Source organism: Poromitra crassiceps (assembly GCF_964638095.1).
Source record: "Poromitra crassiceps genome assembly, chromosome: 1".
NCBI classification, from domain to species: Eukaryota; Metazoa; Chordata; class Actinopteri; order Beryciformes; family Melamphaidae; genus Poromitra; species Poromitra crassiceps.
This window is the reverse complement of record NC_139623.1, coordinates 61,253,049-61,278,710: the sequence shown is the minus strand read 5'-3', so window position 1 is coordinate 61,278,710 and position 25,662 is coordinate 61,253,049. Positions and strand designations below refer to the sequence as shown.

Sequence of the window (25,662 nt, the reverse complement as noted above, 5' to 3'; positions counted from 1 at the left end):
TTATCACATTTGAATAGAACAACAAAGTCCAAAAAGAAAAACAATAATAAAAAACAAACGTGAACACGTGAGTTATTTGAATGACCTTTACTCTCAAACGCGTCACAGCTGGAAGGCACAGGACGGTTTATCTGAGCAGAGATTAACTCTGATTATTCCCTCTGCCACGGAGCTGGCTGGGCCTTTGGCGGGTTATGTTTTCATCCGTCAGTCTTTGGAGGTTATATTTCCACCCGTTTGTCTTTGGAGGTTATATTTCCACCCGTTTTTCTTTGGAGGTCATGTTTTCACCCGTGTTTGTCTGTCTGTTTGTCAGCAGGATATCTCAAAAAGTTATCAATGGATTTGCACACAACTTGGCAGAAGGGTTGGTCAACTTAGAAGTGATTCACTTTCCACATCCACTAGCCAAAAGGGGGCGTGGCAATGGGGGTATGCCATGGCGGAGGTATGCATTGCACTCCACCGAGTGTCGCCTAGTATTTTTAAATGGTTTCGTTTCAGCTGCCAGTTGGATGGTTTTCTCTTACACTAAATAATGCGAATCTGGCACAGTTGAACTCAGTTATACCTTACATATTATCATGGTGAAAAACATCCATAGTCAAATGATGGATAGATTAACACTAGTCAGCTTTTCACAGTAGGGGTTCCAAATGGTAGTAAAAGGCAAAAGGCTTCCTGTGTGGTGAGATCAGCGCAGCGATTGGTGCTGCTCCCCCTGTCTTGCTCAGAGGCACTTCGGCGGGGCACAGGTTTAAACCAGCTCCTCTCTCCTCACTCCAGCGTCGTGTCCGTCTTTGCTTTCTTAGCAGGCTGTGTCAGAAACTCCCTCAGCCTTTTCCGAGTCTCTTTCAACTTGGCCTCCCCAGCCTCAGGCCACGCCCCCACAGCCTCAGGCCACTCCCCATCCCCCTCAGCCTCAGGCTCCTCCCCCTCAGCCTCAGGCAGACAGGTGTTCCAGTGTGTTTGAGCCTTTAACCCTTCACGTCGCTTCAGGAGGGATGGATGAAGCTCCGCCCCCAAAATCTCTGCCAACTTGGTCTGGAAACTTTGCTGGAGCTGAGTCAGCACATCCCTCTGCTCCTGGGAAAAGACACAACAGGCATTAATATTAAGATATTGCTTGGGGTGCAGAAGAAACATTAACATTAAGATACCCAACCCCTATGTTGGGGTGCAGAGGAAAGATTAACATTAAGATACGGCTGGGGGTTATAGAGAAAATCAAATATTGTATATTGTAAACAATATTTTTGACAATATTATAGGGATGACTATTGGTGCTTTCACAAAATATTGACAGAATGAGATGTTTGCTCAGTAATGTCTAATGTGGGCATAATGGTAAAGGCAAATAATATAAAAGCTAGAACAGTCTGTTAAGGATTGCACTAGTGTTAGTTACCAAGCAGAAACAGTAATATTTCCAACCAGTGAGAGGCAGCAGTGTGCCGCTAGGCATCTAGTCTGCCGCAAAGCTATTCGAAGCAGCAGAAGAAGCTCGCCCGATAGCTCGCTAACAGATTAGCACTAGTATTTTAGAAAACTAACAGAAACAGCATTATCTTTATGATGTTTTAATAATGTTACTAGACATACGTAACTCTATAGAGCCCCGTTGTAAGGTCAGTTTATCAAAATTAAGTTCAGAAAATGGCATCACTTGACTGTAATGCAGCCTTTAAAACTTATGCCATATCACCATATCCCAAAAAAAGACCATATCTAATCTCATATCATGATATTGATATATGGATATACTGCCCAGCCCTAGATTAAAGCTGCATTCAGCGATGTTTTTGTGTTAAAATAAGTGTTAAATGTCTCTATATTCTGACAGCAATCGCTGAAATAGAGTGTTTGGTCAGTAACTTGGAACCCCCCACATTTACATTTAGATTACGTCATTTGGCAGACGCTTTTATCCAAAGCGACTTACAATAACACATTTTTGTCAGCAATAGAGCAATCAACTATGCAACACAGTCTATGACAACTACAACCTCTGAAGGAACAGTGGTACAAGTTTTGTTTAGGTTAGTGTTTTTTTTTTTTTTTTTTTTTTTTTTTTAGAAAGATAGAGAAAGAAGTTAGATCAAGAAGGGCCCAGATGGAGCCTGAAATGGTGTGTCTTTAGTCTTTTCCGAAAGATCGGCAGTGATTCAGCAGTCCTGACCGAAGGTGGAAGCTCGTTCCACCATTGAGGTGCCAGGGACGAGAAGAGTCGAGATCGGGATGAGCGACTTTTGAGCCCCTGAAGCGAGGGAGGGGCGAGGCGTCCTGCACTGGTGGAGGAGCGAAGGGAGCGCTGAGAGGTTTGGAACCTGACCATAGATTGCAGGTACAGGGGAGCTGACTGGTGTACTGCCCTGTAGGCCAGTACCAGTGTCTTGAATTTGATGCGTGCCGAGATGGGAAGCCAGTGGAGGTCTTGGAAGAGGGGAGTGACATGAGAGAATTTGGGTTGGTTGAATACCAGACGGCTGCAGCGTTCTGAATGAGCTGAAGCGGTCGGATGTCGGTGGCAGGTAGGCCGGCCAGGAGCACGTTGCAGTAATCCAGGCGAGAGATGATAAGTGACTGAACCAGGAGTTGAGTCGCTTCTCTTGTGAGAAAGGGACGGATTTTGCGGATGTTGTAGAGGGAGAACCTACAGGAGCGTGCTGTCGCAGCTATGTTGGCTGAGCAAGACAGCTGGTTGTCAAGGATCACCCCAAGGTTTTTAGCTGTTTGGGAGGGAAGTACAGTGGTATTGTCAATGGAGATGGATAGATCAGAGAGAGGGCAGTCTTTCCCTGGGAGGAAGAGTAGCTCTGTCTTACCAAGGTTGAGCTTGAGGTGGTGGGCAGACATCCAGTCGCCAATGTCTTTGAGGCATGCAGAGATGCAAGCCTCGATTTTAGTGTCGGAGGGAGGGAAGGAAAGGAAAAGCTGGGTGTCATCAGCATAGCAGTGATAAGAAAAGCCATGAGATGAGATCACATGGGCAAGAGATCTGATATAGAGAAGAAAAAGTAAGGGGCCCAGGACTGAGCCCTGGGGGACACCGGTGGTAAGAGGGCAGGATCTGGAGAGGGACCCTCTCCATAAGACCTGGTATGAGCGCCACTGTCCTCTATCTCTCTCCTGTAGTCCTGCAGGCAGGGCGGACGTATCTCCGCAACCGTAAGGGATGGCGTGAAAAAATTGCATATTTAAGCAATATCACATGAGAGGGAGTGCTGTTGTTGGCTAATATCGTCACGGCTGTGATTCGGTCGTAGAAGATAATCACAGCCGTGACGATATTAGACAATAACAGCACAACCTCGAGTGTGATATTGCTTTTATACAACAGTTGTACAGCATAAACAAAGCTATTCATCAAGTAATAGCATTTTTGTCAGCACACGTATCTCGAGAACCGTTGGTCGGTTCGACTTCAAACTTCGGGAGTACACTGAGGGGGACCTGACGGAGTGCAGTGCCCTGTTTTCGTGCAATTCGGCATAGTGCCACCTACTGGCAACAAAAACAATTCGGTTTATCTCAAGAACCGTTTGTCCGATCGACTTCAAATCTGGGGAGTGCGCTGATGGGAACTCGACAGTGCAGTGCCGAATTTCCTACTGGCCACACAAAAAGTGTTTTATCTTGATAGCCATTCATCTGATCATCTTAAAACTTAAAACTCGGGGAGTGCGCTTAGGGGGACTCAATGGAGTGCAAGGAGCTGAATTCCGTGCAATTTGGCATAGCGCCACCTACTGGCAACACAAAAAGCGGTTTATCTTGAGAACCGTTCATCCGATTTACTTGTAACGGACAAGCCCGTCTTTTATTGTCACACAAACACCACAATACATGCATGCGGCCACAACACAATCATGCTGACGGTGGCCGGTGAAAAGTGTCCTCTGCATTTAACCCATCCAGGCATGTCCTTTCCTCCGAGGGGCAGGCCAGGAGCAGTGGTCGCTTTCTCGTACAGCGCCCGGGGACCAACTTCGGATGTTGTCGTCACTGGTCGGATGACGATGACAATCTGATCTTCTGCATGTTTTTAGTGGGGGGGTTATAGTTCAAACTTGGGGAGTGTGCTCCTGGGAACTCGAAGTAGTGCAGTGGTGAATTTCTTGAAATTTGACATAGCGCCACCTACTGGCAACACAAAAAGCAGTTTATCTCGAGAAACATTTGTCTGGTTGACTTCAAACTTGGGGAGTGCGCTGCTCGGACCCCGATGGAGTGCGGTGCTGCATTTCATGCAATTTGGACTTATTCCAGGACTGTCCGTATGTCTGTCCTTCGCGTATCTCGAGAACCGTTTGTCCGATTGACTTCAAACTTGGGGAGTGCGCTTAGGTGACCTGACAGAGTGCATGCAGTGTGTGTGCAGGGAGGAAGCCCGCAAGGGGTGGTGCATGGGGTAACGGGCACTGCACTAGTATACAATAATTCCAGGACTGTCTGTATGTACGGCTTGTCGGATCGACATCAAACTTGCGGAATGCGCTTAGGGGGACCTGACGGAGTGGGGGGGCCCACAGGGCGGTGCATGGGTGGAATGGGCACTGCACTAGTAACAATAAAGGCAACAAAGTAGAATACAAATAATTGTACGGTAATGTTAACACACTTAAACACGGGGTCTAGATTACTTACTTTATGAATTACTGAATGTGAAATATCAAATAGCAGCAAGACGTCAGAAACGAACTCGGCCAGCGTGCGGTACGGAGGCGAGGACTGAGAGAGGCGCTCTGCGATGAGGCTCAGAGTTGATGAGCCAACGAACAGCTGAGGAGAGACAGGAGAGCAAGGTCAACGGCAGAGCAAGGTCAGCAGGGTTACTATGTTGTGTGTGCTGTGTTAAAGGCAGTGTTTCCCATACATAAACAAATTTGTGGCACACCGCCACAAAAGGATTTTGACCGCCACAAAAAGACAAAAAACGCAACATGCAAGGTACCCGCTGAATAAGTGTCCAAATGTTCATGTCATTCTGGCCAATACTTCTGTTATAGCATTTCAGTCTGGAATATGGAATATCTTTCAATAATCTATGATTTAGCTGCTAAATTGTCAAATACCGCCATCTGCTCGCTACCCAGGCACTTATGCATGTACTTAACCTAACTAACTATCCGGTGTGCACAACATTGTCAGCCTAAACTCCGGCTGACACCCGAAAATCCTACAATCCGCTACAGAAAAATGTATATTGTTTGTTTATTAACTCATTGAGTGCCAGCCACTTTTGGAGAACGGACGCTCCCAGTGCCAGAGTTTTCAGAGCGTTTTCAGTGATTTCTCGAGGCCCACAGAATATTGTGTGATATTACTATGTAAACACAGAACACGCAAAAAGAACAAGGAGACTCTATTGTATCATCAGCAAAAAAAAGTTTATTGATACCATTTTCCGTTCTTTAGTTATGAGCCGGAGAAGATAGGTTGTTTTCAGCGTTTTCAGGCATTTCAAATTATAAGCTGAGATATTCAGCCTTTTGTGAAATGCAGCATTTCAAGCACATTCACTGACTCTAGGTAATATTTTCTGATGTAGTGATGTGGTGTAGTTGTGTCCTGCCCTGCGTGCCCCAACCCCCTCCCCCCCCCTCAGCTGAAAACTCCTCCCCACACTAGTAACACACAGCCTCACGCACGCAGCGTCTATTTTCGGAGTGCTTTTGGTGCGCCGCCTCCCAGGCAGCGCAACATGGAGAAGCCACACGCGGACTGCAGTAAAAGGTTTGGCTTTTCATTGTCGGCTGCTGCTTTTCTAGCGGCTAATCATGTGGAGAAACTATGCTGACAGATAGACAGAGGCAGAAGGGCTCAGTTGTGTGCGCGGATTGACTGTGTTCGCAGCCCCCGTCAGTTGCAGCCAGAACAATCTACATGGCTCTGGGCTGCAGCATGAGCGGGTTCACTTTGATCACGGCTATTTCAGGCTGTGTATTCCTGACATTTCTGTAATCTGGAGAGCACTGTCGCCACCTAAGGGTTCTGTAAAATAGGTTATAGACCTCCAATAGCTACAATAGTTGTACAGGAAATGCGGAAGGCTTTGATCGACGTCCCACCGTCAAAAAACGCAATTGACGAACATGTCCGTCCTTGGCACTCTACGTTACTATTTGAAATGACGAACATGTCCGTCCATGGCACTCAATGAGTTAACTGGCCCCTCGCCTTCTATCATTTCACGAAAGTGGCCCCCGGGCAAAGCATGTTGAGTATCCCTGTTCTTAATCTTCATAGATCTAGCCTTTTAATTTTGCTCTTAAGCTTTCTCAAAGTACACCAAATTCATGCATTTTACTTTAAAATGTTTAAAAAACATCTCGCGGGGGGGGCATGCCCCCGCACCCCCCCAGGGGGTCTGCGGTCCCCCACCACAAACACTCAAAATCCTGTGGGAAGCACTGAAAGGGGAATTCAGTTTTTCTACAACCTTGTTTTCAGCTTGGTTTAAGTTATCCTGCTCACCCAGAACCACAATTTCTGGGCCCAGAGTGTTTGTGGTGTGGGAGATTCGAGCTGTCAAAAGGCAACAAAAGGCTTGCTCCTGGCTAATCCCGGCGCTTGACAGCGGCGTAGGTGCGCACAGGCCGTGGTCTGCCCGAAACTGTGGTGGGTTCGACCAGTCCAAAAACAGTCACATGTATCTGGCGCTGGTCGCTTCGTAACGTTAGCTGATGAAGTCATTTACCAACGGCAACCTGACCAATTAGTCAGCTGGGAGTCTGGCTGGATTAGCGGACATTATTGTGGTGTGTTTGGTCGTGTCTCTTGGCTTGTGTTGGCTTTGGGGAGATGCTGCTCCTGCATAGCTTAGCATGACAGAGGCATGGGCGGCCTGCTTCCCTGGAGCTGGTGTGGCCTGGGGAGCGACCGGGCGTGGTTCAAGTGCCACCCGAACTGTTACTGCAACCTAACTATGTTCCAAAAGCATAGTAGGCATATCTGCGACTGTCACATTATCCACACAAGACGGTATTGTAATGTTAGCGGACTCCAGGGGCTTCTGGCTGGTAGAAAGAATGCCAAAGTCACGCATTCCTCCGGGTTCGGCATGGGGCCTAAGGTATTTAATTCGCTATACATTCGCCAGACGTTTTGTAAATTTCTTTACTTTCTTACTTTACTTCTTTACTTGGTCAAACCAAGTGATTCAGCTATATTCAGAATATTTCACTTGGGGGGAAAAAGGACAGATATATATATTTTTTAGTTTTGCTTTGAGTGAAATGTTCTATGGTCTCTCCTGATTCTAAATATATCTGAATCGCTTGGTGTGACCAAGTAAAACTATTTTTATAAGGATTTTACGAAATGTCTATGGAAAAATGAATGGTAGGGATTAAATCCCTTAGGCCCCATGCCAAACCCGGAAGAGGGAATAACTTTGGCACTCTATTGGCTAGCTGTTAGCTAGATAGCAATTGGTTTGTGCTAGAATAGCGTTGCCAAGCAAGCTAATGTTACTAGCAAGCAAAAACCATTTTTGGCTCTAAACAGCCCTTTATTCCGGTAACAACAGATTAATCATGTAAAAAGCTAACACAACAAAGTTTAATCATGGTAAAATGCTAACACAACAACTAGCTAACAAGCTAATGTTATATGCTAAACAACAAGAAGCTCCCTCCATGAATCGAAAGCAGTAGTTTCCCCCGACATTGCTGTTATAGTTTGGATAAAACGCTGTTCTTATTCTGCTTAGGTGGACTTTTTGTTGGACTGTGTTGTGGTGGGTTCTTAGTTCACGTCATTTCAGTTTAGTTTATGTTGTTTAAAAATGTTTATTTTATTTTAGATTTTATTAGTTTGAGTATTTTATTTTTATATGGGGGTATTTGTCAGGGGCAGATGTAAGAAGTCTAAATACACATAATGCACCAATGCCTCTTCATGCTTGACTAATTGTTGACTAAATTGACAAAGATTCAAACAAAAGACATTTTCTGTATTAATTAATATATATTTTTTAAGTTTTTGTAAGTACACAATATCGTTTCAGTTAATTCCCCCATCATGTAGTTTTTATTTTTATTTCAGTTAACTAAATATTTTCTCAACTGAATTTTAGTTTTTAGTTTATTATTATTGTTGGCTGAGGAGATCGGCAGTAAGACACAATTATGCAGCAGTGTTAGGAGAGTAGAGTTAGGCAGAAATGTCAATTTGGCCAAAAAATGACTTAGGCAATTATGCTATTAGGCTAACGTTTTGTTAACTAGAATAACCTTGAATTGAAGTGAAATGAACTGACCTGAGCGCTGGAGTGGTCACACATCAGGTAGAGGAGGAGATGCTCACATTTCTGTTGAGAAGGACAAGACAGATCAGACAGGTTCAGCTCAACGTGACAGAAAGAGTTTTAAAACAACATTTGAAATGTCGCAAAACATAAAATGTTGGGTAGAAGTGAGTAAATGTGTTTCCTGGATGACTCAGTTCACCTGGACAGCAACGACCTGATATGAACCTGGTTAACACAACAGGCCCCATGTAAACATATCCCGAGTATGATCAAAACCAGGATAAGCCTCATAAGCGGATAGTCCAGTCCATAGAAAGGCAGTTTGATGGTGCGGCAGACAGAAGCGGTCCAGACATAACCGCGGGAACTAGGGTAAAAATATTTTGCCGACCCAAAAATAAAGTCACCCAAAAAAACAACCCAAAACAGCAACAAATGTGTCATGCTAGTCACATGACCAAGTTCAACGTAAGGTCATTAGGTCAGGGAGGGACGAATGTGGCTAGCTACTAGCCAGAGATGCTTCACACAAAGCTGACCTCCTCTCGAAATGGCGCAAACACGAATTTCTGACTTTTTTGGGAAGCCTCAACAAAACAAAAGAAGATTAAGCAAGTTGGCAGGCCAAGCGGAGGCAGACTCACTTCCGAGTCGACTAACGTAGCGGCAGCGGTGTCACCACCGGTGGCAGCACCCTCCACCTCCCCAGGCCCAGTGTTTGATGACGGGGAGCGCATTGGCGAATCAGATGTGAAGCTGTGAAGGCAGTGTGAAGCTGTCTCACCCTCTGGTCCAGCAGGCTGAGGCAGGACGCCCTGCGTCTGTGGGAGCTGTAGGGGTCTGTGGGGTCTGACAGGTCCTGACACAACGAGCACACCCAGTCCCACCTGAAGAGGGGAGGGACACAGAAAATCAACTCAAACACAATGAAACTCTATGATCCCTGGGAGGAGTCTGCAGTCATTGGTAACTGCAGCTGCAAATGGGATACTGACAGGAGACGTAACACATGGAATATGGACGTAGCCACGTTGGTTTTTGAAGCCTTGAATTTGGCATTTTGACTGTCGCCATCTTGTTTCTTTTTTGTAGTCAGAAGCAGCTAGCGCGAGACCAGGGGTTTCCTGCACAGCCACAGCGTCGCCTCTATTGGTCCGTGATAGGTGAGCTGCGCGATCACTCATCTATTTTACTCTAAATGGACAATAATTTACTAAATGAACATCATGCTGTATAGAGCTCAACAGTGACCGCCCACTTTTTTTTTGTAATCATCCACCCCCCCCCCCCCCCCCCGATTTTTTTTATCCCATTTGTATCCCCCATTAGTGATCATTTTAAATTATTTATCCTGGTTGCTGCTCCACCCTCTGCCGATCTGGGGAGATCCGAAACTGGCTCCATGCTTCCTCCGAGACATGGGCAATAGCCAGCCGCTTCTTTTCACCTGACAGGGGAAGCTTCACTGGTAGGACATAGCACGTGGGAGTTCCCCTCCCTCCGAACAGGCGCCCCTAACGACCAGAGGAGGCACCACTTCAGCGACCAGGATATTGCATGTTTTGGTGAGGAGTTCCTATATGAAGGTAGCCCCCAGGGGGCACGGGGAGAACATGCAAACTCCACACAGAAAGGCCCTTTTAACATGCAAACTCCACACAGAAAGGCCCTTTTAACGACCCCACCCGGGCGGTGGTCACTCGAGGACATGCGGACGGGCACGCACTCCTTCAGCGCTCACAGCATTCCAGGTGGGAATCGAACCCAGGACCTTCTAGCTGTGAGGCGACAGACAGCGCTACCACTGTGCCACTGTGCCCCCCCCTTGACCGCCCACTTTTTCACAGTTCCCATTCCATGAGAGAATTCCCCATTCATTTTCTCCATAGACATTTGGAAAAATCCTTATATAAAGAGTTTTCAGCCTCGAACCAAGCCAACCAGCCACATACTGAATTGTGAATTGCGGCAGCCTTGCCACAAAAACCAAGCAGCCCCACCATATTTCCGCCACGGGGTGTGCTTTCAGGCTTTTCAACCAAACATCGCCGATGTACGCCAGCAGCTCTCAACGTGCAGCTAGTCGTTAAGAACATCAAAGGACAAAAGACGAGATGAGAGCTCACCTTAATATGCCGACAACACAGAAAGTGTTCTCCACAAGGCAGCATGCTAACACAAGGCTTTCAATATTCATCTGATCGACTTTATGGATCACAGAGGCACCATCATGTATTAGGTACAAGGCTAATTCTTACCTTTTGGTTAAATTTTTTTGTACAGCAAATTATTCAAATAAAGTAGCCTAATTAGCCTAAGTCCGTTCTAAAAGCGGACGCCCGCATGTCAAACAGCTGCAGTCGACATAACGTTACTTGTCGTCAGGGAAATAGTAAGCTATAAATGCACATGAATACTATAATGTTAGTTGTTTTTCGAAAGGGAATGCACAACAGGCTAGACAGATTGCAGTTCTGGAGCTGGTTTCACCCAAACATTGGGATTGTTTTGAGGACAGAGGGAATATCCTCAGACCGACGGAAAAAAAAACACGATTTCAGACGGAAGCCCGTCTTTATTGTCACACGAACACTACAACACATGCATGCGGCCACAACACACACTCATGCTGACGGTGGCCGGTGAAATATGTCCTCTGCATTTGACCCATCCAGGCTTGTCCTTTCCTCCAGGGGGGTTATGTACGGAGGAACCCCCTGGGGGGTACGGGGAGAACATGCAAACTCCACACAGAAAGGCCCTTTCGACGAGATAGCCCACCTGGGCAGTAGGCACTGAAGATATGGGGGGGTCACAACGGGCACTGGAGCAGATGCACGCTAAGAGACGTCCTCTGAAGCTTATTATTATATCCATTAATTTTGCCTACTAATGTCAACATCATTTGAGCATAAATAGCCTACTTACTCATAAACTATAGGGGAACATTCCTCCTGGCGCCCCTGTTGCAGTCATGATTGTATACTGTAGGCTACTTTTTTACGTTCACTTGTGCCTTTCTTGCTGTGTGAGGTTGTTTCCCCTGTAATTTTTTTATGAATGAGCTGAGCTTCGATCCGTCTTCCCGCGGTTACCCTTTCAGGCAGGCGTGGATTCGGGGCTATGACTACCTCCACTGGAGGAACTATGACTACCTCCACTGAGGAACTATGACTACCTCCACTGAGGAACTATAACTACCTCCACTGGAGGAACTATGACTACCTCCACTGGAGGAACTATGACTACCTCCACTGGAGGAACTATGACTACCTCCACTGGAGGAACTATGACTACCTCCACTGAGGAACTATAACTACCTCCACTGAGGAACTATAACTACCTCCACTGGAGGAACTATGACTACCTCCACTGGAGGAACGAAAGGCGTAACACAATTATCTACTACTCCGCTTTCACCACTTTCACACCGGAGGAGAGGCTTAGTAATTCCGCAACATTTACCGCTTTCAATGGCTGTGTGAAAGCTGTTCATGATTGGCCATATAAACTCAGTTAAGATTGTTACTCTTCCTAGGTTGCTTTATCTTTGTCAAAATCTTTCCAGCTTTAACACATCAGCTTTTTTCAAAGAACTGGACTCCGTAATTCTGTCCTACATCTGTAATTATAAGAACCACAGAATTTCGAAAATTCACTTGCAAAAGCCCAAGTCTGAGGGAGGACTGGCCTTACCAGTATTTATGCACTACTACTGGGCTGCCAATGTTAGGGCTCTGATGTACTGGCAGCAAGGGACTCCGGGTAACATAACTTCCGTGGTCCCCCTGTGGCTGAAAATGGAGGCAAGCTCCATTGGCAACTCTTCCTTGCCAGCCGTGCTGTTTGCTAAGTTAGGGAAACCTGGGACCTTAGAACATTTAAATTTAAGTTCAGTCACTTTAGTAAACTAGTAAACTAGAACGACCGCACCGCAGATTTATGCCTCCGCCATTAGTTCATTTTTGAGTCCAAATCGCAGAGCTTACAGAGCTTGGAAATTGGGCGTGTGAGGTCACAGTGACCTTTAACTTTGACCTTTGATAACCAAAATGGAAGCAGTTCATCCTTGCGTCCAAGTCGATGTTTGAGCCAAATCAGAAGAAATTCCATCAAGCCGTTCTTGAGATATGGCATTAACGAACTTGGGAATGGCGTTTGTGAGGTCACAGTGACCTTGAACTTTGACCACCAAAATGTAATCAGTTCATCCTTGAGGCCAAGTTAATGGTTGAGGCAAATTTGATGAAACTCCGTCAAGGCATTCCTGAGATATCGTGTTAACAAGCTTGAAGATGGCGTTCGAGAGGTCACAGTGACCTTGACCTTCATACTCATAACACTAGAAACACACATCTTATTTTTGGCAAGAGAAGACGTTTAAAATGCACTAGCTTAACCATCACCACTAGGGGCCCGCAGATCTGGAATAAGCTTGATGAGAGCCTGAAAATGGCACAATCTATCTCCACATTCAAGAAGAAACTGAAAGTAAAACTGCTCAACTCATACTTATAGCTCACTACTGATCTGGGAATGTTTGTTGTTCGTTTGTTGATTGTACTGTGTATTTCTCTGTTGTTTACGTTGTGTTCTATGTTGTTTACTGTATGTATTGTTATGTTGTGTGTAATTGTATTGTATCATGTTATGTAGTGTATTGTTTCATGTTATGTCTGTTATATGCTGCCATTTATGCCTATTTAAGATGACCACCTTCCTGCGCAGGCTCCCGCTATAAGCTTTAAATAGCTTCTTGGGAGACCTGGCACTCAACACAAACCTTTTTTAGGATGTCATTGATGACCCAAATGATGACTTGTATTGTGTGTTGTGCGAAAATAAATGAAATGATGACCTTTGACCACCAAAATTGAATCAGTCCATGCTTGAGTCCAAGTCGATGTTTGAGGCAAATTTGATGAAATTCCATCAAGGCATTCCTGAGATATCGCATTAACAAGCTTGAAAATGGCGTACAAGAGGTCACAGTGACCATGGCCTTTGACCTTTGACCACCAAAATCTAATCAGTTCATGCTTGAGTCCAAGGAAATGTTTGAGGCAAATTTGATGAAATTCCGTCAAGGCATTCCTGAGATATCGCGTTAACAAGCTTGAAAATAGCGTTCGAGAGGTCACAGTGACCTTGGCCTTTGACCTTTGACCACCAAAATCTAATCAGATCATCCTTGAGTCTAACTCGAAGTTTGAGGCAAATTTGATGAAATTCCGTCAAGGCGTTCCTCAGATATCGCGTTAACGAACATCGGACGGACGTACGGATGGACAAGGAGTGAGAAGGGGTTAGTTTCCACCAAAGACTTATACATAGATGGTAATTTTGCATCCTTGGATGTACTGAAGAGGAAGAACTTTGAGTTGCCCGGCACGAACTGGCTCAGATTCCTGCAAATCAGAAATTATGTTCGATCCAAGATTCACACCTTTGAAGTGGTCCCAAATGAGCATGCTTTTTTCGATGTATTGCTGAGCCCTCCTCACTCCAAGGGCCTCATCTTCGCAAAAGCGGTAATTTAGCGTCTGCGCTCATTTAACACCGTGAGCAATGCAAATTGGGGGCTGACACAAGCGCATGCCTGTGATAATTGTACTTGGCATAGGCGTGCCACAAGCCAAAGCAGGCGTTTCAGCGCTAAAATGTGGGGATGGCATTATCCTATCGTCAGCAGCGCGCAATTACTTCGCGCTAAGAGCTTTGAAAAGCACCTCTTATGCGCTAAAACACTCGCTGCACTTGACCGCACCATAATCTCTCCTTCCTCGGCATATTCAGCAACTTCTTCAAGAAGAAATTGGCCTCTGTGAAATTTCGCTGCAGCAGAGCGACTCCTCTTCTGTCTCCATCGGAGCACATTTGCGGCAGCGGCAGCAGAAGTTGTCTCCGGCACGGGGAGGCTCGGGGCCGGGCTCTGGTTCTTCCCCGGCGGCCTGCCCAACTGCCTCTTCTTCTTCCATACGGCCACAATTCCTCTGCACTGTATTCTGGCTCATATAAGTAGCCCTGAATGTCACAGTTTAGTAGCACACTCTGGAAATCATCTTCATCCATATCAAACTCTTCAATTTCATCAGGAATATTTCCTTCAGCCATGGTTCAAGTTGTGGCTTTGTATGAGCGAGAAGCGCCCGGCTAGCAAGGTAACTTTAGCAGTGGAAGCTAGCTAGCAGTTGATGCGGGCAGAAAAGATGCCTGACGGAGTGCTTTGATTTCGGAGCTGTGACGCCGCCCTCTCTGCCCATGGAGGTGGGCACACACACAAAAGCGTAGGGCTGGGTTCAAAATTGGTTCAAATTTCAAGAATCGATTCGATTCCGATTCACAAGGTTCCGAATCCATTAATCCCGATTTGTTTCGATTCGATTCGATTCCAATTCGATTCATTTCAATATCGACTTGGTTAGTGATACTAAAACATGTTTTTTGAGCTGTAACCTGAATTACATGACTGTCCAGTTATGTAAGACAGGGGTTCCCAACCTTTTTTGTGCCAAGGACGGGCAGATACATGGGGAAAATAAGTTGCGGACCGGTTGTCAATTTTAATGGTTTTAGTTACACATATAGTTACCGGTACTCACTAGGTTGTGACAAAGGGTAAATAACAGCCTTTTCATTTGTCAATAAAAACACTCACAATTATGCACAGTGATTTGATTTCAGCCTATATAATTTCTAAAAGTAGATATTAATGATCAAACATTTCACTTATGTAGCCTACAGTATTTATGTTTTTGTTTAAACTACAAACATAAATAAACATCAACTTGAAACTATGTTTCAACTACCACACACAGCCTATAATATTATAGCCTATGTTTATAAAAATATATATATATATATCGATCTCTGGACATATGAATCGATATCAAAGGATTAAAATAAAAATCGATTAAAAATCGGAGAATCAATTTTTTTAACCCAGCCCTACAAAAGAGTTGTAGTTCTAATCTACAGCCCTTCCGCATGTATAATGCGCCGCTCTGACGCGGTCGTGACGTAAAAAACGCGTCATTGTGAATGGGAATGAAAAGGGAGTACAGCCAAGAGGGTTTACTGAGGGGAGGTAAAGGCTGCCCATCTACTCACACTGATACTACTGACATTGTAAGAGGGTTTACTGAGGGAAGGTAAAGGCTGCCCATCTACTCATACTGATACTACTGACATTGTAAGGATACAAATCTGGTTGAAAACCGGTAAAGCCATCCTTTAATATCAGAGAGAAACTTGCTTCCCAACTTATTCTACCATTCATTGACTATGCTGAAGTTGTGTATCAATATCAAAAACCACCCTTTTACCTCTGAATACTGCCTACAATAAACTCTGTAGATTTGCTCTTGGATGTTCCTATACTACTCATCACTGTATTATGTATAATTGACTCAATTGGCCTTCACTCAGTATAAGAAGACATATCCATTGGCTGCAGCCCATCTTCAAATGTATACATTTAAATTATCCCAATTATTTACAGTAGTTTTTAATACCATATTCATCAATATATCGATTGAGACATTCATCACAATACTACTCCATTCCTCCAGTCAGAAAAACAGTTGTAAAGACTAGTCTGGGCACGCTTTACTCCGCTTTTGGCCATGGGGGCGCAAACCAAGGAAACAGGAAACAATAACAAGTGTGCCAAAAAACGTCTTTGTTGCCGTTAGCTTGACGCGGCGAGGTTATGTTAGCTAGAGCCTGATAGAAATAACAACACCACAAGTTGTATAGTAGCGTTAGCACATTTCTAGTCACTGCCGAGGAAGGTTTCTGGAAAGACAATGGAGTACTCGCCATGTGAAATCTTATGATCAATGCCCATGTCTTTCCCAGCACAGGCAGCAGAGATGCTTCAACTGCTGTACTTGATCCTCCATTTTCGATAACAGCGGACAGACAACTATAACTATTCCATCAACTGTCCATTTGTTTGAAATGTAAAGCTTCTGTATTGGCTTAAAATATGTGATATTGTGAATCCGCGATGTTTCTACAAGAACTTCTTAAAAAACTTTGTTCGGTACGTCCATCTTTTGTTTTGTTGTTTGCCGTTTTATTTTCATATTCGTTGTCTGATTCTCAAGTGAACGCTGCTTGTGTCCAGTCTAGGGCGGGCTCTAGGCCAAGTGACAAAATCCCTTGTAAACGGAGGCCAGACACTTTCTCGCCGAGAAGAGCCTGGTGATGCGAGGTTGGTAAAGACACATTTATGTTTAAGGCCCCCTCTGATTGGAACAAATTAATTACCATCAAATATTCGATCCCTGTCTTCTTATTTTGAGTTGAAGTGCTTTTGCTTTAGATAATGTGTATGCATATGTATGTATACTGTATCAACATATTTGTGTACCTATGCATGTGTATTTACTTGGTTTATAATGGCATATGAGTATATATGTCAATGACATATACATTCGATTAGTAGTAGTGTGTAGTAGTGTGTTTGTCGAATTGTTTGTCGAATGTTGTCTTGTCACTCATATTGTTACTCATTTGATAACTTTGTACTGCAGGACCACCTCGAAAACGAGATGGTCCTAACATTTTTCCTAATAAATAAACTTATATCATCATCAACTGCAAACACTTGTGCGGAAACCAGCAGCTAGCTTACAGCATCCATGCAAAATGGATCGTCTTGTTGTTCATTTTGATTTATTTGGCGGACTTACTGTTGACGAAAGGTTGGAATGGTTGGCAAATCCCCGGACATGTGCATGCCCTCGGGCGCTGGAATACTGTTGTTTGACATGGTGTGGCTTCATTTATTTATCTGTTTTTCTTGGAGCTAACCCGGGGTCAAACATGTACCATGCCAGGGCACCACTAGATGTCCCCATTTAACAGGCTATTAAATATATGCCTATATGTAACAGCTAATGACGTTGTCTCTCTCGACCGGCGGAGAGATATTTTAGTGATGAGGCGGTGCTCAAATGTAGGTGTGCTGTTATGCTCATTTGAGAATGGTCCAAATGTCTACTGTAGTTGACCAATCAAATTGCTTGGTCGGAACTACGTGTTGTATAATCAACCATTAACATTCGCATACACAGCGAGGGCAGTGGCAGCCACACAAGGCGCTAGCCAGCCCATTGGGAGCAGTTAGGGGTTCAGTGTCTTCCTTAAGGACACTGACACACAGCCGGGAGGAGCCAGCATCAAATCGGGAACTTTCTGATTCCCAGACGACAGCTCTACCTCCAGAGCTACTGCTGCCCCTGGTGAGAATACGGCTTGGCTCTCTGATTTCCCAGTTTCTCCAGTGGCGGACATGCTATTTTGTAAGAAGAAGCCTTTTGTTAATTCTCACCCGGTGTTGGGTCCAACAGTGGGGATGTGGCAGGCCCAGTGGAAGCCCCGCCCACAGGCCTGGCAGCTGACTTGGCTTGGGGCAGAACGGCAGGCAGAGCAGACCGTCTGCGGGGGGAAAGGTGACTCTGGTGACGACAGGGGCGCCATGAAATCCATGTCATCAACATGGGACTGCAACACAGCAGAGAGCAACACTGGTATCATCTAGGTGATCTAGGTCAGTGGTCACCAACGACCGCGGACCGGTACCGGGCCTCAACGCATTTGGTACCGGGCCGTGAGCCCGGCCAAAAACATTAAAAAAATAAAATAAACATAGGCTATAATATTATAGGCTGTGTGTGGTAGTTGAAACATAGTTTTAAGTTGACGTTTATTTATGTTTGTAGTTGAAACAAAAACATATATACTGTTTAGGCTACATACAGTACAACACAAAAGGCTGTTATTTACCTTTTGTCGCCACCTGGTGAGAAAACGTAACATATGTAACTAAAACCATTAAAATTGACAACCGGTTTGCGACTTTTTTTTCCATGTATCTACCAGTCCTTGGCTGGTTGGGAACCCCTGATCTAGGTGACTTAACCTGTTAATCCCTAACCCTATTTTTCAGCTCACCTGCCGAAAATGACATGTCCGAACTGAATGGAGTATATCTCCACAACTACAGGGTATTTTCTGGAAATATTTCTTTTCAGATTGCTGTAGAAGTGTCAGAATCAATTAACTCATTGAGTGCCAGCCACTTTTGGAGAACGGACGCTCCCAGTGCCAGAGTTTCAGAGCGTTTTCAGTGATTTCTCGAGGCCCACAGAATATTGTGTGATATTACTATGTAAACACCGAACACGCACAAAGAACGATGAGACTATTGTATCAGCAGCAAAAAAAAGTTTATTGATATCATTTTCCGTTCTTTAGTTATCAGCCGGAGAAGATAGGTCAAAAACAGCAAATAGAGGCGTTTCCATCTAGAAAGCTGAGATATTGAGCCTTTTGTGAAATATAGCATTTCAAGCAAATCACTGACTCTGAAGCTAATATTTTCTGACCTGAAACATCTGAACAGTAATTTCCTTCAATATAACAGCACCCACACCCCCCTCTACTGCAAACTCCTCCTCCGTGGGTGTGTCTCTGGTGGCTCTGCTGAGTCTGCTCGCTCTGAGTGCTGCTTGTGTCAGGCGAGTCTCTGCTGCCTGGATGGCGGCCGCTCGTCGGGGCAGTCTGGATCAGGCTCGCTCGTTTCTGGGGTTTCGGTTGTGAGCTGGGATGAAGCTGCGCCCGATTCTGGGCTTTCTGGGCTTTCTGCTGCGCATTTTAAAGTGTGCTGCACCCAGAGTCTATTTTCGGAGCCCCCCACCGTTGTGCGCCGGCTCCCAGCGCGACAGCGAAAAGCATGACATGAGAATGGTTTCATCACGGCTTTTTCTGCTGTTTTTACTCAACTTTCTCTAATCTGGAGAGCACTGTCGCCACCTAATGGGTCGGTAAAATAGGTTATACACATTCAACATGCCCCAAAATTTTACAGGAGATATATTAGGCTTTGATCCACGTCCCACCGTCAAAAAACGCAATTGACGACAATCGTCGTCATTGGCACTCTACGTCACTAAAGCAATTGACGACGATTGTCGTCATTGGCACTCAATGAGTTAAAAATGTACTGTATCTGTACTGAGTAAAATCAGTTAGATAATGGCAAAAAAAAAAAAAATCAAGCTCATCCAAAAAACACACTATTTTGGATGAAAACCACCTGAAAATCATGGGTTGGCAGCCAAATTCTTCTATGGAGCAGCAGAGTAATATCTTATGAGTGCTTGTATTGAAGCAAATCCTTAGAAAGTGAACCAGAGCAATTTTACAGATGTTACAGGTAGGTCCAGGCGGACCTGATCTGGGCACATTTTGGGCATCCTGTGTGCCATTTGACTTTTCTATGGTAGAAGACTGAAATACCTTTTTTCTCTCATTTACATATCACTATAGGTACTCAGTTAATATGCGTTATGGTTTGGATCACCCTCAAGTGTTATATCTGTATTTTTACTGCATGCAATGTGTCAAAAGGGTTTCTTCAATATGCAGGCAAAGCCTGGGGTGATACGCAGAGGGATATCTCGGGATCCCATTGGTCGATTTTAATGATTGACACCTCTATGGAACCGTCAGAGCCAATAGAATCGACGTGGACTGAAATAATGTATGTCAGACAGTCTTCCAGGAAATGCCGTGGAACCGAACACAAAGATTGTGTATTGTGTGAAGTCGACCACTCCATGTAAAACCCTCCATATGGCTTTGTAAACACCATGACTGTAAAAAAAAATGCTTTGAGATGATGAAGAGGTGTTAGGAGTAGCAATTAGTAGCGTTTTTATGAAGTCAAACAACTTTTTATTGGAAAACAGCAAAGGTAAGACATAACTTGTAGTTTTATCTGTAAAACATTAAACACTTTTTTGCTGTTCTTTGACAGCCTACTGAGTGAGTTTTCATCTCTCAGAGATGAGCCACACATCATTGGAAAGAGCAGGCTCTTGGCTTTCAAATGCTGTCTTGTTTGTATTCACTCGCAAAAACAAATCACCACATAAATGCAGGCATGTACCGTTTTGTGTTTTTGCTACATGGTGATATTGTTGCTTGGGGTTGGAATTATTTTTCATTTGAATACAAATGCTTGTCACAGTCTTATAGCCACTTCCCGACATTTTGGTGTGCTGTATGTCTCATTGTGCGCTTCCTAGGCTGCTCTAGACCGTCATTTGTGAGAGATGACAAGGGCTGGGCCCGCCGGCGGGTCCTGTCGGGGGGAAGAGGTTAAAGGAAAACACATCTATTGCCGTGTGTTTTCGGATTAAGACATGTGGGATACTGTATGCTGATATTATTTGGGTTTTAGGAGCATTCTTTGGACATGTATAAAGCGCATTGGGAATATGTGTTTCAATTGGGTTTTTTACCGCAGTTTGTGATACACGGCCTCTGGCGTGTTTACAGTCAGCTACAGTATGTGTGTTGTAAACCAGGGGTCCCTAACCTTTTTTGCACTGCGGACCAGTTTAATACTGACAATCTTGCTATGGACCGGCGCGCGCGCGCGGGGAGGGAGGCGTGATATTAGACACACAGCACGTATTTTCCTTGCGGTGGGAGAGATAATGATGATGTTGGAAATAGAAGCAACGTTTTCAGTGCTTTTGCGTTATCATGATATTTAGCCTCGACTTTGATCCAGAATGCAGAGATGTTCAAACATAGCCTGTATACTTTTCAGCCCACCGTCATTTGCACGCGGCTGCGGCGGGTCTCCTTTTATCTCCCCCGCCACAGCTCGCTGCCCCCCGCACAGCTCGCTGCCCCCCGCACAGCTCGCTGCCCCCCGCACAGCTCGCTGCCCCCCACACAGCTCGCTGCCCCCCACACAGCTCGCTGCCCCTCACACAGCTCGCTGCCCCCCACACAGCTCGCTGCCCCCCACACAGCTCGCTGCCCCCCACACAGCTCGCTGCCCCCCGCACAGCTCGCTGCCCCATTTCATTACCTCACTGCACCCCGCACATGTGCAGGCCATCACCATTTCATTACCTCTTTTGGAGAACGGACGCTCCCAGTGCCAGAGTTTCAGAGCGTTTTCAGTGATTTCTCGAGGCCCACAGAATATTGTGTGATATTACTATGTAAACACCGAACACGCACAAAGAACGATGAGACTCTCTTCTATCATCTGCAAAAAAAAGTTTATTGATACCATTTTCCGTTCTTTAGTTATGAGCCGGAGAAGATAGGTTGTTTTGAGCAAAAAGACACGTTTCAAATTAGAAGCTGAGTTATTCCGCCTTTTGTGAAATGAAGCATTTCAAGCACATTCACTGAGTCTGAAGCTAATATTTTCTGATGTAGTGACGTGGTGTAGTTGTGTGGTGCCCTGCGTGCCCCACCCCCCTCTCCCCCCCTCAGCTGCAAACTCCTCCCCACACTAACACACAGCCTAACACGCACCCAGTCTATTTTCGGAGCGCTCCGTTTTTGTGCGCCGGCTCCCAGCGCGACACGGAAATGCCAAACCGGACTGCAGGGAAAGGTTTGGCCCTTCGGCGTCGGGTGCTGCCTTTCTGGCGGCTAATCGTGTGGAGAAACTATGCAGACAGACAGACAGAGGCAGAGGGGCTCAGTTGTGGGCGTGGATTGACTGCTGTTCGCAGCCAACGTCAGCTGCAGACAGAGCAATCTATATGGCTCTGGCTGCAGCATGAGCGGTTTCTCTTTCATCACGGGGCTTTTTCCTGCTGTTTTCCAGACCTTTCTCTAATCTGGAGAGCACTGTCGCCACCTAATGAGTCCGTAAAATAGGTTATACACCTTCAATAGCTACAATATTTGTACAGGAGATGCAGGAGGCTTTGATCCACGTCCCACCGTCAAAGAACGCATTTGACGTCGATCGACGTCTTTGGCACTCAATGAGTTAATGACTTGCCTGGTTAAATAAAGGTTAAATAAAAAATAAAAGAAGGTGGTTGGTTGTATACAGTATAGGATGTACAGTACGTCATTGGAATGTTTTAGGTTACAGTAATGGGAGCATGTCATGTAAAGAGAAATATTAGTGGAATGTTAATTTTTATTAGCCTTGTAAACAGCTTAGTAGGAATATTGTACTTTTTTGTATAAGGGCAAAAACCAGAATATTCTGTGCATCTAAACATAGTCAATGTAATTCTACACTACATTTAAAATTAATTTCACCGGTTACAGATTGAAAAAAAAGATAATACTAATAAATACATTGGAACAAACAATACTGAGGTTTGTTCATCACAGATTATTTCCTACCGAGAGGAGGGGAGGAGACTCGGGTGATGACAGGGGCGCCAGGAAATCCATGATGTCATCAACATGGGACTGCAACATAGCAGAGAGCAACACAGGTATCATCTAGGTGGCTTAAAGGAAAGCATATCTATAATTAGAGAAGTGTAATTACAATTTTGGTTATCCCACTTACCTGGTTGTCCTCGTTGATCTGTTGGATGTGAATCTCATCTTTGGCCTCTCCGGGAAGGAGAAGGAAGCGGGGCGGCGGTTGTCCGGGAAGCGGCGTGGATATGGGCAGGCTTTGGAGCAAGACTCTGGGCTGCCACGGATCCCACCCGCGGCCCTGGTGTCCATCTTCAGAGTCGGCTTCACTGTTCGGTAGTTTGTGTGCTGGATAAGCAGCGGAGGGTCTCCATAAAGAGTTTGTTTCCTGAAGTGCCATTGAGATGGGCAGACCGATGCTCCAATCTGACTCCGCGTCTCCGGGCGACGGGTTTATGTCTAACCTGATGCCATTAGCTGTGTCGGTTTCACCCAGGTCCTCCTCTGGCGGAGGTTCCCATTTGATCAGTTTGATTCCAGTGTGAGCTGAGTTGAGATACTTCTCCAGAGACTCCAAATCTTCGTAGTAGTTAGTTAGTTTGGTTTCGCGCTTCACTGTCGCTGAAGAAGAGTTGGCCTCAGGTGGACATTTAGCATTTATGGCCCCACCCAGGCCAAACCCTACAGACGGAACAGGCTCTTCGGCCGGTTTTCCCTCTGCGAGCGTCCGGTCACTGATGGATACATTCGTGTCATCCCATGCTGAGGATAACTCGGACAGGACGGGGCACTCGCCCTCTCCCGTCATCTCGGTCTCAGATACCGTGGAGGTCGGCACGTTCTCCCCGGTCTCCGGCTGGCTTGCTGCCACCGGCGGGTTGCCCGATTGAGGAGCGCTGCGATCGCAGGCGGAGTCCGCGACCGCTTTTACGGTCGGAGTCTGGTGCTGATGCTGCGGAGAGGAGGAGCTGTGGCTGAACGCTGAAGGCTGGTCAGCATCAGAGGTGGGATGATGTTTTTTTGGGACATAGTTTTTTCGACCGCTTCTTCCAGTCTGTTTGGATGAGGTGGAGATTTTGAGAAGATCGTACAGTAGTGGGTTTTGTTGTGATACAATTGCCGACTTGGTGGATGGAGGTGTGACTGTACCGGTCTGCTCTTGGTTTAATGGGGCTGTGGAGTGTTGACTGTGGTTTGACTGGGCCACAGGAAGCTGCCAGTAGTAAGACACGGCTCCGTCCGGTAGGGTGTAGATACCGGAGTCAGCGTTTTCGAGCTGATTGTGACGTTTCATGGCAGTTGGACTGGACCGCTCCTGAGTTGGTGCAGCGCTGCTTGGCTTTGGCTGAACCGGGACTACTTGTGTCATTTGGTGAGCAGGAACCACAGTAGTCTGACCGTAACTTACTGTCGCAGCACTGGATTGCATATGGGCTTCATTGATAAGCTGAAGGGCGACGCTGACTGACGCCGGGCTGTGGCTGACAGAAACATTTGGTGACTGGACATAGTATTCCTGGTCCACAGAGCTCAGGCTCACACCAGCGTTTGCTGGGAACGTGACAGACGGAGCCTGGCTGCAGGGCATGGGGTGTTGGGGCACAGCTGATGAGCCTGCAGGGAACGCTCGGACCATCACAGTCTGTGCATGAGGGTTTGGGTTAGACTGGCTGTACATTCTGACAGCTGAGGCAGGAGTGGGATGCTGCTGTGCAACCACAGAGGGGTGGGAGGGGCCAGCTGCTGCCATGCCGAACTGGGTGTCCGGCATGGCATTTAATTGGACATAGCCTAATGGCACCCTCCCTGAGGTACGGACAGGCTGGGTCTGGCTTAAAGGGAATGGAGTCAACTGGGTTTGATTTGCCAGAAGCAGGTTTGTCGCTGCGTGTGATGACTTCCGTGCAAACTGGGCAACCGGAGCTGGGTAATGAAGTACTGCAGTGGGCGTGGTCACAGGCGGATGTGATTGGTAGTGGCTAGAGCAATGTAGATGATTTGAGGACACAGAGGACTGCCAAGATGTAGAGAGATGGCCGCCTGGGTCGGGTGTGTCACTGGCACCTCCCGCCTGGGGGAGGAGCCTGGAGGCAGGAGGTGCAGAAGAGGTGGGCGTCTGAGGGCCACTGGAGGAGGTGGAGAGAGGAGCATCTCCGTTTCCAAGAGGAGCGACGCACGGAGAGTTTTGAGGGTTAGCAGGTGACCGAGAGAACGGGACAGTCGAAACCGAAAGTTCACCTGGAAGCACCAAAGAACAGGTCAACAGCAATCTATAGACATGAATAACATGTCAGTCTCGCATCGAAAATGACAACCACATGACAATATGCCATGAAGATACTGTTGTGTGAGTCCAGAAACAGATAAACCAGATTTGCATCTGTTTTGATGACTCAGTGGAGCACTGTTGCGTCACAGCAAGAATGTCCCAGGTTTTAACCCCGGTCTATCCCAGGTCCTTTCTGTGTTTACGAATACAAAAACTTTATTGTTACCTTCGGTTCCACCATAAGACATACCGGTAAGTCATAAAAACAGAACTATTCTGGATGCATCCCATTTCTCCCTTGAAGAAACAAGTGGTGGAGCGACGCTCCAGTGCGTTCTGGCAGTACTACACCCCTGCCTATCACATGTATTGAATCTAAACTTACCAAAGGAGAGAATGCGTCTGTCGGTTACGGTGAAGAGCTGGACCTGCGTCATGGACTGAGGACGAGAGGTGTCCTGTGACAGAAGCACCTCCAGCTGAGCTTCAATCTGCACACAGAGGAGACAGAGGCTACAGCTTACAGCTTATTATAAAATTGGTACCTTAAATCAAGTGTTCTGATTGATTCATAGCCATGGTATAATTAAGCATACCACAATATACCGTGGCTATGATGTCACAGAATCCTGGCATTCTGGTAGCCTGGGTAAACCCAGCCCCCACGTGACCTGCTCTCAGACCTGCTCTCAGTAACTACGTGACTAGTGCACAAATTGCACTTTTTATACTCTTTTTTTAAAGTTTTGTTGTGATGCTTTTAAATGTCCATTTTATTCTCTTCTTTTCTTTTATTTTCCTGTCAACCATTTTATGTGAAGCACTTTGAATTGCCTCTGTGTATGAAATGTGCTATACAAATAAACTTGACTTGACTTGACTTGACTAGTGAGCAGGGTCTGTCTGAGAGCAGGTCACTGGGGGC

At 45.8% G+C, this 25,662-nt stretch overlaps 1 protein-coding gene across 1 annotated transcript; it reads right to left on the bottom strand.

Annotated features, from left to right (window-relative positions):
* On the bottom strand, window positions 1–24,239 carry LOC310788873 (uncharacterized protein; the record flags this gene model as incomplete). Its single annotated transcript, XM_083650451.1, has 7 exons — window positions 1–1,086; window positions 4,648–4,782; window positions 8,264–8,314; window positions 9,039–9,141; window positions 17,595–17,767; window positions 22,445–22,513; window positions 22,617–24,239. The coding sequence occupies 7 exons, from the start codon at window positions 24,237–24,239 to the stop codon at window positions 778–780; spliced, it is 2,463 nt and encodes an 820-aa protein (XP_083506577.1). The 3' UTR covers window positions 1–777.
* Between the last annotated feature and the right edge of the window lie 1,423 nt (window positions 24,240–25,662).